The sequence below is a fragment of the Pelophylax lessonae genome (genome assembly GCF_965119305.1).
Source record: "Pelophylax lessonae genome assembly, chromosome: 2".
In the NCBI taxonomy this organism is placed as follows: domain Eukaryota; kingdom Metazoa; phylum Chordata; class Amphibia; order Anura; family Ranidae; genus Pelophylax; species Pelophylax lessonae.
Genome location: NC_138769.1, coordinates 364,934,444 through 364,952,560, shown reverse-complemented (window position 1 = coordinate 364,952,560; position 18,117 = coordinate 364,934,444). Strand labels below are relative to the sequence as shown.

The following is an 18,117-nucleotide window of genomic DNA, read 5'->3' as shown; positions in this document are numbered from 1 at the left end:
AGAGCAAACTCACCCATCCATTCATGTCTCCAAGGTTTATTTTGATTGAAAAATGCCATTAGATTGATGATTCATGTAGATATCACTTCCTGGGATCCATCTGCCCTGGCATGCAGGCAGAAGGATTCACTTAGCTGAGAAATACCCCCCCCCCCCTCGAGATGAAAGAAAGAAATGCTCATCAAGACTCCAGGGATGTATGACATAATTTTGGCATAGGCCAGAAACAAGAAAGCAACTGAAGAAATGTAAAAAAAAAAAAAAAAAGTTTAAAACAAGTAAATATAATATACCCACCTATCTATTTACTAAGGCTAGCAGCATAAGGAATAAAAATAGTTCATGTTGACTGAGAGAGTAAGGCTGGCCATATACGCTTCGAATCTTGGCCGGTTCAGGAGAAACCTGCTGACATTTGAACCATTAGTGGGTAGGCTGAATGTACCAATTTGATCGATCCATCAACTTGGGTACAACCAGCCTGTCGGATTCACTTGTGATTATGGCAAGCAGCTGCTATAGCCACTAGCAATATTTACTGTCTTCTCCCAATGGGCTTCCCCCACCCGCATCTGCCCCTCCGCCGGTAGAAGACAATTGGTCGGCAGGAAGGATTCCCCTGAGAGCACTGGCTGTGTTGATGTGGGAATTGTGCAAATTGCTTTCCTGCAACCTGCAGTTATTGAAAAGAAATGTGCACTATCTATGGCCGGTCTTAGTAGTAGTAGAAGTGTATGGATTATTTTTGGAGTTTTTTTTTAGTAAATCATAATTTTTAGGATATACTAGATTTTGATCCTTTCTAGATATTTTCAAGGACAAATTTTCTTATTTGCTAAACCTATTTTTGAACTACATGGTATTTATTATATTATATTGTATCTTTAATTATCTTTATACCCGTACTTTATGATGTTACTTTCTTATTGTTGCATCTAAACCTGCTTGTATGAGCCCCCGTTCACACTGGGGCGACCTGTCAGGTCTTTGATAGAGAGACAATTATTGGAAAAATTAAAAAAAAATAAATAAAAAAAAATAATTCTTTGGATTTATTGTCTGGGGGTATAAAAAGTGTACCTGTGAAGTTTCAGCTCTGTAGCATGTCCAGAACCAGAAAAAAAGATCATATAGGTGTAAAAGGAGGGTTCCCACCATCCCTGCTCTACTGAAAAATGATCTTTTTTTTCTGGTTCTGGACATGCTACAGAGCTGAAACTTTACAGGTACACTTTTTAGACCCCCCAGACACTAAATCACACAAAAAAAAGTTCTTAAAAATTTTCATATTTGATAGAGAGCCAATTATTGGAAAAAATAAAAAAAAAAAATAAAAAAAATAAATTCTTTGTATTTATTGTCTGGGGGGTCTAAAAAGTGTACCTGTGAAGTTTCAGCTCTGTAGCATGTCCAAAACCAGAAAAAAAAATAGAATTAAGGTTAGGGCTAGGGTTAGGGTTAGGGCTAGGGTTAGGGTTATTTTTAGTGCTTAGGGTTAGAGGGGTAGGGTTAGAGGCATAGGGGTAGGGTTACTAACTCTAACCCTAAGTATCTCACCGTAACCCTAACACTAAACCTAACCCTAACCCTCTAACCATAACCCTAACCCTCTAACCTTAACCCTAACCCTCTAAGCCTAGCCATAAAAATAACCCTAACCCTAAACCTAACCCTAGCCCTAATCCTAACCCTAACCCTCTAACCTTAAACTTAACCCCCTAACCCTAGCCCTAACCCTAGCCCCAACCCTAGCCCTAACCCTAATTCGTATTTTTTTTCTGGTTCTGGGCATGCTACAGAGCTGAAACTTCACAGGTACACTTTTTAGACCCCCCAGACACTAAATCCAAAGAATTTTTTTTTTTTTTAATTTTTCCAATAATTGGCTCTCTATTAAAAATAACAATTTTTAAGAACTTTTTTTGTGTGATTTGGTGTCTGGGGGGGTCTAAAAGTGTACCTGTGAAGTTTCAGCTCTGTAGCATGTCCAGAACCAGAAAAAAAATTAGGGTTAGGGTTAGGGTTAGGGTTAGGGCTAGGGTTAGGGTTAGGGCTAGGGTTATTTTTAGTGCTTAGGGTTAGAGGGTTAGGGTTAGAGGCATAGGGGTAGGGTTACTAACTCTAACCCTAAGTATCTCACCATAACCCTAACCCTATCCCCTAACACTAAACCTAACCCTAACCCTTAAAGCCCAGTTCCTGTCCCATTTTGGTTGGTTGTGGTCTGTTTGTGGATGTTTGCGGTGCGTTAAACGGGGAGTTTGGATCTGTCACTGTGAAGCGGGCGTAACCCTTACACTACCTGATCGATACAACATCATACCTGATCGTATACACACACTGGATGTTTTAAAGCACGTTATTCCAAACAATTTAGGAATGTTAGGTGATGTATTCCCTTAAAACCCGACTCTGCGTCAACTACGTAATTTTCAATGGGAGTTTTGCCATGGATCCCCCTCCGGCATGCCACAGTCCAGGTGTTAGTCCCCTTGAAACAACTTTTCCATCATTATTGTGGCCAGAAAGAGTCCCTGTGGGTTTTAAAATTCGCCTGCCTATTGAAGTCTATGGCGGTTCGCAATGTTCGCCGGTTTGCGAACATTCGCCGATGTTCGCGTTCGACGTTCGCGAACATTGAATTTTATGTTCGCGACATCACTAGTGGTTAGTACTTCTGCCCTAAAGTCATGGGGTCCTCAGTTCAATCTGCAAGGTGCTTGCATGGTTTCCCTATGCTTGCTCGGGTATTCCAGTTTCCTTCCACACTTCAACAGACATGCTGGTAGGTTAATTGGCTCCTATCTAAATTGTCCCAAGTATGTGTTTGTATGAATGTGAGATAGGGACTTTAGATTGTAAGCTCCTCGAGGGCAGGGACTGATCTGAATGTAATTGGGCAGGAACTGACAGCTTCCTTCTGGGTTTAGACGAAACCCAGGAACATCCTTATGATAATCCAGTCTGCACCTGAACCACATTTCTGCATCGGACAAAAGAGAACATTGGTTGCCTATAATGACTAGACATTAGCCTACAGATTCATCAAAAAGCTATATTTCCCTATAAAACTTTTTGACTGGCAAATAGAAATCATTTATAGCATATACTCTCAGTAGAAGTACAGGGTACTACAGGGTATGTAGCCTACAATGGTGCTATTATGGCTCACACATAACATAATTAGATACTGATTTCTATGCAAGATCTTTTTTGCAGAAAGTTCCTGTGTAAAAAATGCACGTAATGGTCCTGTCAAGTGCTTCCACTAACATGTGCCCATAAAATGTTCACATCCATATAATTCTTCTTTTTCTTTAAGGCTTTATGCACATGGCTGCATATATTGTGCATGGAGCATAAATAACCAGCATAAGTGATCCAGCCTTTCTGTGTCCAGGGTTGTATGCTCATTCACATGCCTAAATTTATGCAAGCATCCGTAGTTACATAGTTAGTCTAGTTCAGGGATCCTCAAACTATGGCAAGACACAAGTCCATCTATTTCAACCAATAAAAAGGAAAGAAAATATATATATTTTTTTACAATCCTATATACTGTACACAGTCCTATACCCACAGTCGATCCAGAGGAAGGCAAAAAAAACCCCCCAGCAAAGCATAATTTAATTTGCTCTCGCAGGGGAAAAAAATTCTGTCCAAATCTCCCAAGAGACAATCCGATAACCCCAGTATCAACTTTACCTAATTTTATTAGTATCTAGGGTCCACCTAAACCCTTATATACCAGTGTATAGCTAATAATTGCAATAGGAGACTGTATTCTGCACCTGTGGCTCGCTTAAGCCAGCCATAGACAGTTCGAATCTTGGCCAGTTCAACAGGGACCAGTCGAGATTTAAACCATGTATGGGCAGGCTGAATGTACCTAAGCTGATCAACTTGGGTACATTAGCCTGTCAAATTGTACATGTGAATATTGCTAGCAGCTGTTAAAGCCACTAGCAATAATCACTGTGTTCTCTCGGCAGGGACAGCTTCCCTAACCCCTAGCTGGGACAACACAATGGCTCCGCAGGAGGGATCAACAGTCATGGTTGCAGGAAAAAAAAATTCTCCATCTATGGCCAGCCTTACATTGGCTATTTTATCCCATGCACTCTGTATACTCTTTCATAGCTGTGTGCAAGAAAAGTAAGGCCGGCCATAGATGGAGTTCCCCCATCAACACTGACTTGAATCCATCCCATGGAGCCATTGTGTTCTCCTGGCAGAGGAAGCTATCCCCACCAGGAGAAGACAGTGATTACTGCAATAATTGCATGTAAAATCTGGCAGGCTGGTTACACCAAAGTTGATCAATCGATCAAATTGGATACATTTAGCCAGCCGATACATGGTTCGAATCATCTATGGACAGCTTAAGGGCTCTTTCACACGGCCGCTCCGTATGTCCGCAAATCATCCTATTTTTTTGGCGGATGATTTGCGGACATAATCTAAGTCAATGGCATTGCGGATGTCAGCGGAATACCATCCGCTGACATCCGATTTTCTTCCTTTCAGTTCTGTTCCGTTTTTTGGAACGGAACAGAACCCTATTTTTCCTCCGTTCAAAAAACGGAAATAAGCGGTGTCATCCGCTGACATCCGCAATGCCCATAGACTTCCATTATGTCCGTATATCATCCGCAAACGGATGGGATGATATGCGGACATACAGAGCGGATGACACAAATGTTATCCGCTCCGTGAAAAAAAAAAAAACAGCGGAGCGGCCGTCTGAAAGAGCCCTAAGAGTTAGTTTTTAATTTATACAGGAAATAATGACCACAGATGCTGAATTTTTCACTTTGAATTTATGCAGTTCAACGCAGTAAAAAATTACTGATCATAACACAGCTGTGTGCATGGGTCCATAACATAATATACTGCTGCATTCATATTTGTAAAGAACGTTCAAAACAGAACTTTTTATGCCCATATTCATAAACCCTCAGTCTGAAATCTGAAGTCGTACACAACAAAAAGAATAAAGAGTATTAAGAATGAGCAACAACAGGTCAGGTTTTCAGATTACTTTTGCCAGGTCAGCGGAGATAAATTTTTATTCATCATGGATTACTGCACCTGCACAATCTCAGTGTTCTTTGCACTGCTCTATGGATTAGGCATGATGAAGACTTGTGGTATGTTATGTAGTCATATTTAAAATATTCTCAAAGGCTAAATGTTGTGCAGACTTCTTTCCTTTGGAAAATGCCATGCAGTAAAATCTCCATAGGCCGTAACTGTGCTGCACATGGTGATCTGGAGGAAGGGTAATTTTATTCATGGTAAATATGCTGTGTTTTGTTTTTAGTTTCCAGCAGTCACAGAAAGGACATTATTGTTCATTTTTCCTCTGTCTACTTGCCAGAATTCCGGATCAAATTAGGCCTTGGTCTTTAGATAAAAAAAAAAAAAGGATCTAGGAGAGAGGGGAGAGAATCCCTGGCGATGGTCCCAGCAAGCAACTGTGCATGCTTGCATGACAAGATACTTAAAATTGGATTACATTATGAACATGAAATTGTGTTATATCTAACAAGAGACTATGAACAAAACAAATTTGCACAAAATGAAAAAAAAAAAAAAAAACATATCTACAACACAACCATACATTGCTGTTATTGCTTTGTATATTTCCCATTTTCTGAATGTCACTGTAACTTTGCAGCAAACAAAACATGACACATACAAAAATGATTCAAAGAGGATCTTTGGCCTAGTCACCAATGGTAATGGGTTGTATTTGGAAAGTTGAATGGTGTTCCAGAGCTGGCAGGAAAATCCAGCATAAAAAGTGCTCATTCTGGCTCGTAATTATGTACATATGGTGTTTAGAGAGGCATATGCGCGTAATTTCATTCTAGTGCCTAGAATATTCCTCTTTCAGCCGCTAAAATGAAATTACGCACATTGGAGTTTGTTTATGCACGTATTTGTGTAAATGATGCCAGGATGGGTGGATGAATAAAAGGTCAACCTTCTCCATTTAAAGAGCGCTTCTAAGATGTTATACGTTTTACAGTGTTATAATGTCATACCTTTGAAGATGTTATAAGGATTTCACAATAAAACCCAGAAGAGTTATGCTGGCCATACACTATATGAAAAATCGGCTGAAATTCGGTCATTTGGACAGTTCATTCGTTTTTTGGCCAGTCAATGGGCACAAATCGGTAATCGGTTGTGATGTTTTTGAGCCAAAAAAACAAGTTTGGAAATGTTCTGCCGAATGATAAATTGAAAGGTTAATGTGTTTTCTCGTCCAAACTGTATGCAATGAGTATATGTGACAAAAAAACAAAAAAAAAACCAAACAAAAAACTGATTCATTTATGTCTTTTAAATGATTTATCGGTCATTACATGATGACACGATCCTTTGCTCTCACGGCCGAGTGCTCCTTTTTCGAAAAGGAGTTTGAACAATTTTTCATAAAGTGTATGGCCAGCATTACTCAAATTGAGCAGACCGTAGTTAGGAAAATGACTAAAAGATCCTTGACCAGCTCCAGCATCTGTAATGTGGTCTTTTGGTAGACACAACCGCAGTATAACATCTAGTTTTCTGGATTATCCAGATAGAACAAAAGAGAGGAACCCTTCTGCCTTCATGATCCTCTGCCATGAAGCCATACCTTCCAACTCTTTGAGATGGAAACGAAAAAACACCTACTAGCAAAAGTATGTAGGCACAGGACATCCCCCCACTTAAAGGAGAATTATACAAAAAAAATGGGTTCATTAAACTCACAAGTACAGTAAAACCTTGGATTGAGTGTAACTTGGTGCAAGATAAGCAACATTTTAAAATAAATTTTGACTTGATAAACAAGCGATGTCTTGATATACAAGTGGCGTCACATCACAACTGAGTATAAAAGAGAAGAGAGGCTCCTCTAAGTGTAGCAATATGGTTACATTTAATAAAGGTTCAACATTTAGCAACTCACATGGTTGATGATTAACCACCTTGGCGGTAATCCCGAGCGTGACTCTGGGTGGATTTTTTCATTGCAGGATCGGTAACCCCGAGTCACGCTCGGGGTAGATGTGCAGAGAGCGCAGCGGTGTTCTCTTACCTTATCCTGGCGATCCAGCGATGATCTCTCATTGCTGAGATCGCCAGCCGAGAGTCCCGCCGCTCCTCCGTCCTCCGTCGGTCTGATCACTTCCTAGTTCCGTTCCCTGCAGCAGCAATGCTGCATGGGAGCGGAACTAGGGAGGGAAATTCAAAAAAAAAAAAAAAGCGTTGCACAAAACACATTTTATATATATATATATATATATATATATATATATATATATATATATATATATATATATATGCGCATATATATATATATACACCGATATATATATATATATATATATATATATATATATATATGCACACACACACACACACACACACACACACACACACACACACACACACACACACACATATATATATATATATATATATATATATATATATATAAATTATATTATTGATTCAATTATAATTCATGCGTTATATTATATATATATATATGTGTGTGTATATATATATATATATATATATATATATATATATATATATATATACACACACACACACACACATATATCTATATATAATATATAATGCATGAATTATAATCTAATCAATAATATAATTTTATTATATATATTATATATTACATAATAAAATAATATTATTGATTCGATTATAATTCACGTGTTTGTGTTTCAAATTTCTCACATCTGGGATGTCTACTAGACTCTTGTTTTGGTCAGGTTTAAGTCAGTAATTACTAAGAATTGTAGGCCTATAATACATAACGCCAAATTTCCATGAAAACAATTGTACCGCTTTTGGTATGTAATTCCTGACAGAATCATACCGCCAGGGAGGTTAAAACAGGCACATCTAAGTATGCAGGCATCCGGAGTAAAGCTGTCCACATAGACCACCCTCCACACCACCAACAACGTCATCTCTTCAACAAGCGCTTCAAGCCTTGCTTTCAGATCACTGTACTGCAGGGTAGTCTTCCCACTCAATACTGCAGATGGACAGCAGTGAGAGCCGGCGGTGCAGAGGATGGTCTATGTGGACAGCTTTACCATAGATGCCTGCATACTTAGATGTGCCTCTTTTAATCATGATCATCGTTAATCATCAATGTAGCGCCTGCTGGATTTTGCTTCTAATCCCCTTGTGGAGGCTGCCATTTGTGGATGGACATTTTATGGTTACACAACCTATCACAATGCTATAATCTTTTTATATGGACTATAAACTGAAGGATTTATGAATATATGGTTGTGGAACAAATCATCTGAGTTTCCATTATTTCTTATGCGGAAATTTGCTTTGATATAAGAATGCTTTGGATTACAAGCATGGTTTCGGGAACAAATTATGCTCGCAATCCAAGGTTTTACTGTACTTTTTTTTTTATTGCCACTACTGTTCCTTTATACTGGCTTTTGAAATTTACAAATGCCGCAATTTAGAAACTGGACGAAAGGATTATCACTGGGAAACACTTTTTGAAAGATAAACAGTGCATTTTACATACAACTATATACAGGCATACCCCACTTTAAGTACACTCACTTTAAGTACACTCGCGAGTAAGGACACAGCTTGTTCAGCTTGGCATGACACTACTCCCGGTTTTTAACATTGGCGTCTATGGGAAATCTTGGTCAGCTTGACATGGCACTACTCCCAAAGCATAAGTGACAGGGATACCAAACTTAGGGAGCACCGAGAGGGGACCCAGGACTACAACATATCCTGTTTGTGGCCGGCCAGCTTGCCTAGGTAATCTACCATGTCGTAGTCCTGGATCCCCTTAACATGCTCCCCAAGCTTGGTGTCCTTGTCACATGGTTTGGGAACAATGCCATGTCAAGCTGACCAAGATTTCCTATGGAGCTAGTGTATTTACATGCATTGAGAAATGAAAAAAGATATTGCTTCACTTTAAGTACATTTTCGTTTTACATACATGCTCTGGTCCCATTGTGTACTTAAAAGTGGGGTATGCCTGTAGATCAAACCAACATAAATGGACAAACGAGGAGGAAAGATGGACAGAGGGACTTTGTTCCAAATCAGGGACAGTTCCTCAAAATCAGGGGCAGTTGGGAGCTATGCACGAAGCAGCCAAAAATCACTACAGAGGGAAAAAAAATTACAAGCAAAAGCTGTGTTTAGTAGGCTTACCATCGATTACAGTTTTCTTGGTATGTTGCTCCGCTTGGATATTTCTGGTTATTTTTAACACACACTAGAAGAAAGTGATTGTGGTAAGTCATTTGTACTGTAATAGTTTATTTTCTCAAGTCAGCAATGACAATATTTCTGTGCATTTATGGTTCAAAACAAATCCATATGCAACACATACAAATTCAAGCTAAACAGCATCTTAATACATTTACTATTTACCCAGTATACCTACCATCAGGGCTTTTTTTCAGCAGGAATGCGGGGAAAGCAGTTCCGACACCTCTAGCACTGAATGTGCTGCATGTAATGCCAAGGGGTGCTGGGGGTGCTGGAGGGTCTATTAATGCTGGCTGCTGGGGGATTTATTATTGCTGGAGGGGATCTATTGTTGCTGGGGGGTCTTATGTTCCTGGGGGGACAATTGATGCTGGAATGGATCTATTGTTGAGGGAGGGGTTTGATTGTGGCTGCTGGGAGAACTGTGGGTGCTGCTGGGGGGTATTTTGTTGCAGGGATCCATTGCTACTGGGGGGGGGGGTCTATTGTTGCTCGCTGCAGGGGATCTATTTTACTGCTTTAATTGTAATCATTAACAAATTCCATACAAATGATACTTGGCTTTGTATTTTCTAAAAGGGGCAGTACTGTAAGGTGGTAAGGGAGTGGAATCAAGCGACGGTGCTCAGAGATAGGTAGCGGGCAGGGACAAGAATTGACTCAGAAGTGGGGAGTTCCTGCACCTATGCTCTGAGAAAAAAAGCCCTGCCTACCCTGATAAAAGAGGTAAAGCAAATAAACATGCACATGCAGAATTTCAACACACACCGAATACACAGGCTAAGGTACATACAAACTAACAAGGAGACACCAAATCCAAGTCTTGTAGCACAACAGCCTATTGAACGCTGAATTGTAATGCTATTCTTATGTTTTCCAGGTTTCAGCATTATTTTGGGGAAATGAAATGCATGCTTCAAGGACGCACTGGAATATCACCAACATGCCAATAAAATCTGCAGCGTACAGTGTTTTTTATGTAGCAAACGGCAGCTGTAAAAAAGGAGTTCTTGTATTTCTGTGCCTGTAATTAAAATTCCCTTTAATGTTTGTACCTATAGGAAAGCCTATAATAAGGCTTACCTATAGGTGCTGTAAATATCTTCTAAACTTGCACTAGGAGATATCTACTGTATACTGCGCCAATGACGTCATCAGCACATGCGCTCTGAAGGAACAGCCGCCCGTGCCATTTGCAGGTAAGTGTCACATAATGTGCTAGTATGCAAAACATAATAGCATATTATGCCTTTACTTTACTTTTAGGTAAGAAAAAAAAAAAGCAGAGTTTACTTCCTCTTCAAATTGAAGGTGTTAGAAGGGTGCCGTTATTTAGGCATAACTACACGTCACTACCCACTAGTATAGATCATTGGAAACACTCAGATTTTCTCCTGCCGTGCAGTACTGATCTGATTTGGAGGAAGAATGAGTATCTATGGCTACAAAGCTTGGCACAACCCATTGGTCACTTTGCCTCGCTGGCCTTCCCTGATCACAGTCTGCAATGTCTGTAATGCTGTATCTTGGCCTAGGCCAACAAGGCCCAGGCCTAGGGCAGCACTTTGCAGGGGGGCAGCAAAAAAGCTGCACCCCGCACAAAAAAAAAAAACAGCCTTCTCCGGGCTCCCACATGAAAAGGGTACCCACCGGCTTGTGCTACACTTTTAGTATAGGGCCAGTCGAATTGGGCTGGAGGGCAGGGACCAGGAGGAAAATCACTCTGGCACCCCCATAAAGCGGTCACACTGCTACCTCCCAGTATGATAATACCGGCCGGTGAGGACATTCGGACAGACCACAGGCCGCCGACCACACTTAATACAACTAGCCCAACGTCCGCCAATGCTAATAAGTGTGGCTGATGGGCAGTAATGAGGCTGCACTGATGGGCACTGATAAGGCGGTACTGATGAGGCTACACTGGTGGTCACTGATAGACTGTGGTTGTGGTCTATGGATTACAGATGACAGGATGGGTCATAAACAGGAAGGGGTGTGTCCTTTACAGGAAGAGGTGGGTCATATTTAAATTAGGGGGTGCACAAGTTTACTCAGGCCTAGGGCAGCACAAAATCTAAATACACCACTGAATGTCTGGGCTCTGCTAGGACCAGCAGGACCACTCACTTTCACTACTCCTTGTGGTACGCTCATCCCCTGGCTTATATTAATCAGCAAAGTGTTGGACAGTAGAACAAAAAGCTGCCTGAATCTGCACCATGTTCCAAACACATTTGGTGTGCAAACTGCTGCAGGTGTCAATAGATTCAACAGATTCCTAATGACACCCCAAACGCAGACTGCAAACGCACTATGTTTGCCTGCACCAGATTGCATGGTACCACAGTGCCATGCCATCCGGTTGCAGTGTGTTTTTAAAAGTAGTGCATGCATTTTGGTGAGATCAGGTGTGACTTCAACCCATTCAAATCACTCTGGAAACTAATTAAAAAAATTGGAGACTGTTTAATTGCTATGGATTGCAACATTTTGAACATTGTTGTTTACCCTCTGTCTTACTGATAAAAGTCTGCATGTCTACATTTTTCTTTGCAGCTAAAATACAGTCCTTTCATCACCATTGACCATGCTGAAAAATACATGCATCCGTACATTTACAAACCACCAGCAAAATAGGAGAACTTTGCATGTCATGGATGCTTGAATTCCAGACAGAAGAGAGGATGATTCTAAAGGGAAGATAAAGCAGGAGCCAATAATTGTCAAAGGACTAACTCAGTGGAAACAGAAAGTAATGAATATAGAGAACTGTACAAAGTCTGGTTGATTTAGTCAGGCCATACACAGTGCAAACTTCTTTCCTGCAACCACAGGTTGCAAGAAAGAAATTTGCACGATTCCCCCATCGACACAGACAGGGCTGACAGGGTAATCCCTCCTGCCGAGCAACTGTCTGCTCTCGGTAGGGGGATTGAGGGCGGGCGGGGGAAGCCATCCCCGCCGGGAGAAGACAATGATTATAGTTAGCGGCTATAGCTAGTGATAATCGCAAGAGAATCCGGCAGGCTGGTTGTACCCAAATTGATCGATCAACTTGGTACATTCAGCCTGCCCATTAACAGTTTGAAACTTGGCAGCTTCCTGCTGAAACGGTCGAGATTCGAACCGTGTATGGCCAGCCTTAGGCTATTCACTTTGCAAGGGAATTTAATCTTTGCAAGGGACTTTTCTCCAGAGCTTAGTAAGTGAGGTAAGGATTCTGCTGACTTCCATCATCCAATCATGTGCAAGAAAAAAAAAAGCGGTGTTTTTTATTTTCCTTGCGTGTGATAGGGTATTTTTTGCAGAGTGAACGTTCACCACATTCACTAAGCTCTGGAGAAAGTGCCCTAAGGCTCCGTTCACACAAATGTTTTTTTGCAGAAATGCATGACGTTATTTTTAAAACAGTTTCCTATTGAACACATTCACATTTTTGGGCCTCTGTGTTTTTGGAAAGGGTCAGGGACTTTGTTAAACGCAAAACTGTGCTTTTTTTGGTTCAATAGACTTCATTTGAGAAGCTGCAGAAAATCATGTAGTGCGTTTTTACCACGATTGGCGTTTTGCATTTTTTAATCTGCTCAACAAACAATTTGCTGGAAAAAAAAATTATGCAAAATGCGAATCGTGGCAAAATTGCTGTAAAATCGCTGTAAAAAACCTGCAAAAAGCACTGCAGAAACGCACAAAAGCAAACTCCATAGGTATGAATGGAGCCCTACAAAGTGAACCACATATTTGCACAGCCATTAAACCCATCGTGAACATATTATTATTGCTCTTACCTTTTTGGTAATTTTCTGGGGGGCTAATGTGTAAACAAAACCCCCAGAAGTCAGGGCAGCAGTCAGACACTGTTCGATTGCAGAACAGATCGCAGTAGCAGATGGTATCCAAATAAGGCACTGTACAGTCATCTTCTCTTCCTGGGCAGCAAGAATTTCTCTTTTGACAATACGAGCCACCTGGATCTCTAATTCCAAGAGTATGAAGTCCTGGGGCCAGCTCACGCCGGGTACGAGACCTGCGGGCCGTGATGTCCTTAATTATACCAATGCATAGCAAAACCGAAGAGAAGAAAAAGAGCCTCATCCTTGGATAACGCGGTCAAAGTTCCTGGAAAGAGATGAATGATGAGATGGTGTTGACAGTAAAGGTTACTGCCTTAAGGCTTTCAATATTCAAAGAGGAATTAAGATTCACACTAAAATCCCATTAGGCAACATAAAGAAAGTTACATTTTCATCACAACAAAGAACAAAACTAATAAAATATTACTTTGCTATCTTAAATATTTAAAAAATGTCAAATAGTGGCAACCTGCAACACCCAACGCTGCTGAGACAATCTCTGTCTGAACTTGCTACTGACTTCTTCATTTATCTTAGTGATTAAGAAATCTCTGCAGGTAGGCAGACACACATTTCTACCCAGATCTTTCTTTCTACGTAGGAGGGAGAAGGGAGAGCAGGATGACACCCTTGGTGCTGAATATCTCTAGGGGAGAAGAAAAACTACAGTCATCCAAAAAAAAAAAAATTGTATCAATTTATATATATATAATATTTATATATATATATATATATATATATATACACATACACACACACACACACACACACACACACACACATACATATATATATTATACTGTAATATATATATATATATATATACACACACACACACACACATACATATATATTATACTGTAATATATATATATATACAGTGGGTACGGAAAGTATTCAGACCCCCTTAAATTTTTCACTCTTTGTTACATTGCTGCCATTTGCTAAAATCATTTAGGTTCATTCTTCTTCCTCATGAATGTACACATAGCACCCCATACTGACAGAAAAACACAGAATTGTTGACATTGTTGCAGATTTATTAAAAAAGAAAAACTGAAATAATACTGAGCAAAGGGTCTGAATACTTAGGACCATGTGATATTTCAGTTTTTCTTTTTTAATAAATCTGCAACAATGTCAACAATTCTGTGTTTTTCTGTCAGTATGGGGTGCTATGTGTACATTCATGAGGAAGAAGAATGAACTTAAATGATTTCAGCAAATGGCAGCAATATAACAAAGAGTGAAAAATTTAAGGGGGTCTGAATACTTTCCGTACCCACTGTATATATACACACATACACACATATATATATATATATATATATATATATATATATATATATATATATATATATATATATATATATATATACACACACACACACACACATATATATATATATATATATATATATATATTTTTTTTTTTATGGTGTCTATAGCTATATGACACTTCCCTGCAGACATGGGGATCTTCGACCAATCTGACAGATCTGGATACATTCTTCTCATGTCTACAGGGGCACCACTTTCACAAATGAGGACCATTTATAAAAATTAAGTGCATCACGTCTCTGACCTTTTACTGCAATGGCTTATAAGGTTGAAAAAAGAAAAACATCTGTCCAGCTGTGTGTGTATGCATGGTTTTATTCTCTAACACAGGGGTATCCAACTTTTTCACCTTCCTGGGCCACGCATTGTCTTGGGCCACACATAAAATACACTAACAATAAGGAGAGCACATTAGCAGAAAAAGTAGGGTAGATCATGATCACTGATATAGATAATGTACCTATCTGAGTAATAAAACTTAATTTTTGGTAATTTTTTTTAATACAAAAGTAAAAAGAAGGCAACATAAAACCATTGCAAAATTAGACATTTTTTTTGATAAACAAACTCATCAATATCTGGTTGGATGAATGTAGTAGCAATTCTCAATAAATTCTTTGAGTGCTCATTTTGGTTCTACTTTTGCCCTTCATGCGATTTATCCTTGAAAATAGTTGCTCATGAATACTGTATAGGTGCTACTGAAAACTGATGACATGAATAAGGTGTGATTGTGAAGAGTGAGATTTTTTTCTTTAGTAAGATTAAACTTATAAAAGTCCAATAAAGAGACACTATCACATTTTCTTCGGGCCACATGTGTTCACTAAGTGTAAATGCATTTTAATAAAAAAAATTCCCCCCAAAAAAAAAAAACACCATTCTGGTCCACAGGTTGGACACCCCTGCTGTAACAGTTCCCAGCCCTGTAAACGATGCTTCCTGGGGAAGATATCTAAAAAATGTTGAAGTTGCTGACAGCCTTAGCTAGCTAATACCACTCCCTGGGGATGGATGGTAGTTCCACAATTTTACTGCTCTAACAATAAAGAACACCTTCCACAATCTAAGGTTTAAACCTCCTTTCTTCTAGCCTCAAGTCATGAGCAAGTGTTTTCCATCAGGTACCTAAGAGTAAAAAGTTTATTACAGTTATTGGAGTCACCTTCGGTATATTTGTACATTTTAACTTCTTTCCAACCATGTATGCAGCAGCAAGGAAGGTGAGTTTTAACACATATGCATCCACAGTGGTATGAATTTACCTGCTAAGAGCGTGCTCACAGCACACTGTCAGTCAAGGTTTCTGACTGGGAGCCAGCAGGATGGGCTTCCAATTATTAGATCACCCTAAGGGCCAGTCACAGTGATCAAATGATAGAGAAGCTGCATCACCTCCCAGGCATTAAGGCTCATCTAAAGAGGAGCTCCAGGCTCCCCCCAAAAAAACTAAAAGTCAGCAGCTACAAATACTTTAGCTGCTGACTTTTAATATTAGGGCACTTACCTGCCCAGGAATCCAGTGGTGTCCTCACCCGATCCAATTTTATAATTGGCTATTGGGTGCTGGTGCCAACATCTTGACTTAAGGAAACCTGAACTGCCAAAACCAGGTACCCGCTTCCCACTCCCCCCAGAAGATGCCAAATTTAGGGGGGGGGGGAGGCAGACAAGCGGAGCTTCCCTCTAAAGTGAAACTTTACTCCACTTCTCTCCAGAGCTGCAGTGTTCCATATTTTCCTGCCAACAGCTAATATATCACTTAGTGTCACTTTCAAGAGGTTGTAAAGGCTGAAGGTTATGTGCTGCTCCCCCCCAGCAGCCCCCCCCCTAATTACTTACCTAAGCGCCCTCTCGATCCAGCCAATCCTAGCCAGTGAACCAATCAGGAAAGACAGGGGGGAAGGGGGGGGCATGCCACGGCTCTGTGTGTCTTATGGACACATAGTGCAGGGTTTAGGAGAGAGTACACACCAGTGCCCCTATAGCAAGGGATATGCTGTTGGGGGCACTTGTCAAGGGAGAGGAGTCAGGAACACCAGCAACGGACCCGAAAAGAAGAAATTCGGGGGCCTTATGTGCAAAACCACTGCACAGAGGAGGTAAGTATAACATGTTTGTTTTTTTAAGGCTGAACCTTTAATACCACTTTAAGACCCCGTTCACACTGGGGCGACCTGTCAGACGACCTGGCCGCCTGACAGGTCGCTGTAGGTCGCCTGCCATAGAGAAGCTGTGGACCCGTTCTAATAGGAGCGACACAAGTCCGGAGCTTCTTTGGGGCGACCTGGAGCGACCTGCATTGACTTCAATGATATGAAGTCCGTGCCGGCCGCTCCGAGGTGAGGACCTGTGAGGTCGCCCCGGCAAGTAGCGTCGCCCCAGTGTGAACGGGCTCTAAAGGGTTAAAGTGACAGTATTTACTTTAATATCAATTATGCAGGGAAATAAATTCAGCACAGAATGTAGCAATGTTACAGGATGACCTTGATAAAATACTTTGGCATCTACATGACAGATGAGGTTCAATACTGAGAAATGTAAAGTTATGCACTCCGAATACACATTAGGAGGGGCTCCCCTGGGAGAAGCAGTGATGGAAAAGGATCTGAATAGAGTGCTTGTAGATCAGCAATAGCATGCAATGCGTTACCTGGTCATCAAGAGGTCAATTCCCCCCTCAATTTTATCCATAAACAAATTAAACAAGTTTTTCAGTTTTTTTGGTCCAAGAAAAAAGTAAGAATTTATATCTGCAAAGTTGTTTGCGTCCCTAGATTTAGCAAAACCACGGATGTGTTTTGTAAGTACATTTAGGCTTGGTTCACACTATTGCAATGCAACTTTGATGTGATTTACAGTGCGATTATGTGGTGTGACTTTGCAACTTTAATGAGACTTTGAATATTCTTTGGGGCCAAGCTGCACTGTAAATATTCTTTGGGGCCAAGCTGCATTGTAAATATTCTTTGGGGCCAAGCTGCACTGTAAATATTCTTTGGGGCCAAGCTGCACTGTAAATATTCTTTGGGGCCAAGCTGCATTGCAAATATTTTTTGGGGCCAAGTTGCACTGTAAATATTCTTTGGGGCCAAGCTGCACTGTAAATATTCTTTGGGGCCAAGCTGCATTGTAAATATTCTTTGGGGCCAAGCTGCATTGTAAATATTCTTTGGGGCCAAGTTGCACTGTAAATATTCTTTGGGGCCAAGCTGCACTGTAAATATTCTTTGGGGCCAAGCTGCACTGTAAATATTCTTTGGGGCCAAGTTGCACTGTAAATATTCTTTGGGGCCAAGCTGCACTGTAAATATTCTTTGGGGCCAAGCTGCACTGTAAATATTCTTTGGGGCCAAGCTGCATTGTAAATATTCTTTGGGGCCAAGCTGCATTGTAAATATTCTTTGGGGCCAAGTTGCACTGTAAATATTCTTTGGGGCCAAGCTGCACTGTAAATATTCTTTGGGGCCAAGTTGCACTGTAAATATTCTTTGGGGCCAAGTTGCACTGTAAATATTCTTTGGGGCCAAGCTGCATTGTAAATATTCTTTGGGGCCAAGCTGCATTGTAAATATTTTTTGGGGCCAAGCTGCATTGTAAATATTCTTTGGGGCCAAGCTGCATTGTA

The 18,117-nt window shown here is 40.4% G+C and overlaps 1 protein-coding gene across 1 annotated transcript in view; it reads right to left on the bottom strand.

Annotated features, from left to right (window-relative positions):
* Window positions 1–18,117, bottom strand: part of TINAGL1 (tubulointerstitial nephritis antigen like 1) — a 91,750-nt gene that overhangs the window by 34,548 nt on the left and 39,085 nt on the right. The window contains exons 2-3 of the mRNA XM_082246985.1: window positions 13,083–13,413; window positions 9,232–9,295 (exon numbers count right to left, since the gene is read on the bottom strand). Coding sequence (XP_082103111.1) covers window positions 9,232–9,295; window positions 13,083–13,389 — 371 coding nt within the window. The 5' untranslated portion in view covers window positions 13,390–13,413. The remainder of the gene's footprint in view (window positions 1–9,231; window positions 9,296–13,082; window positions 13,414–18,117) is intronic.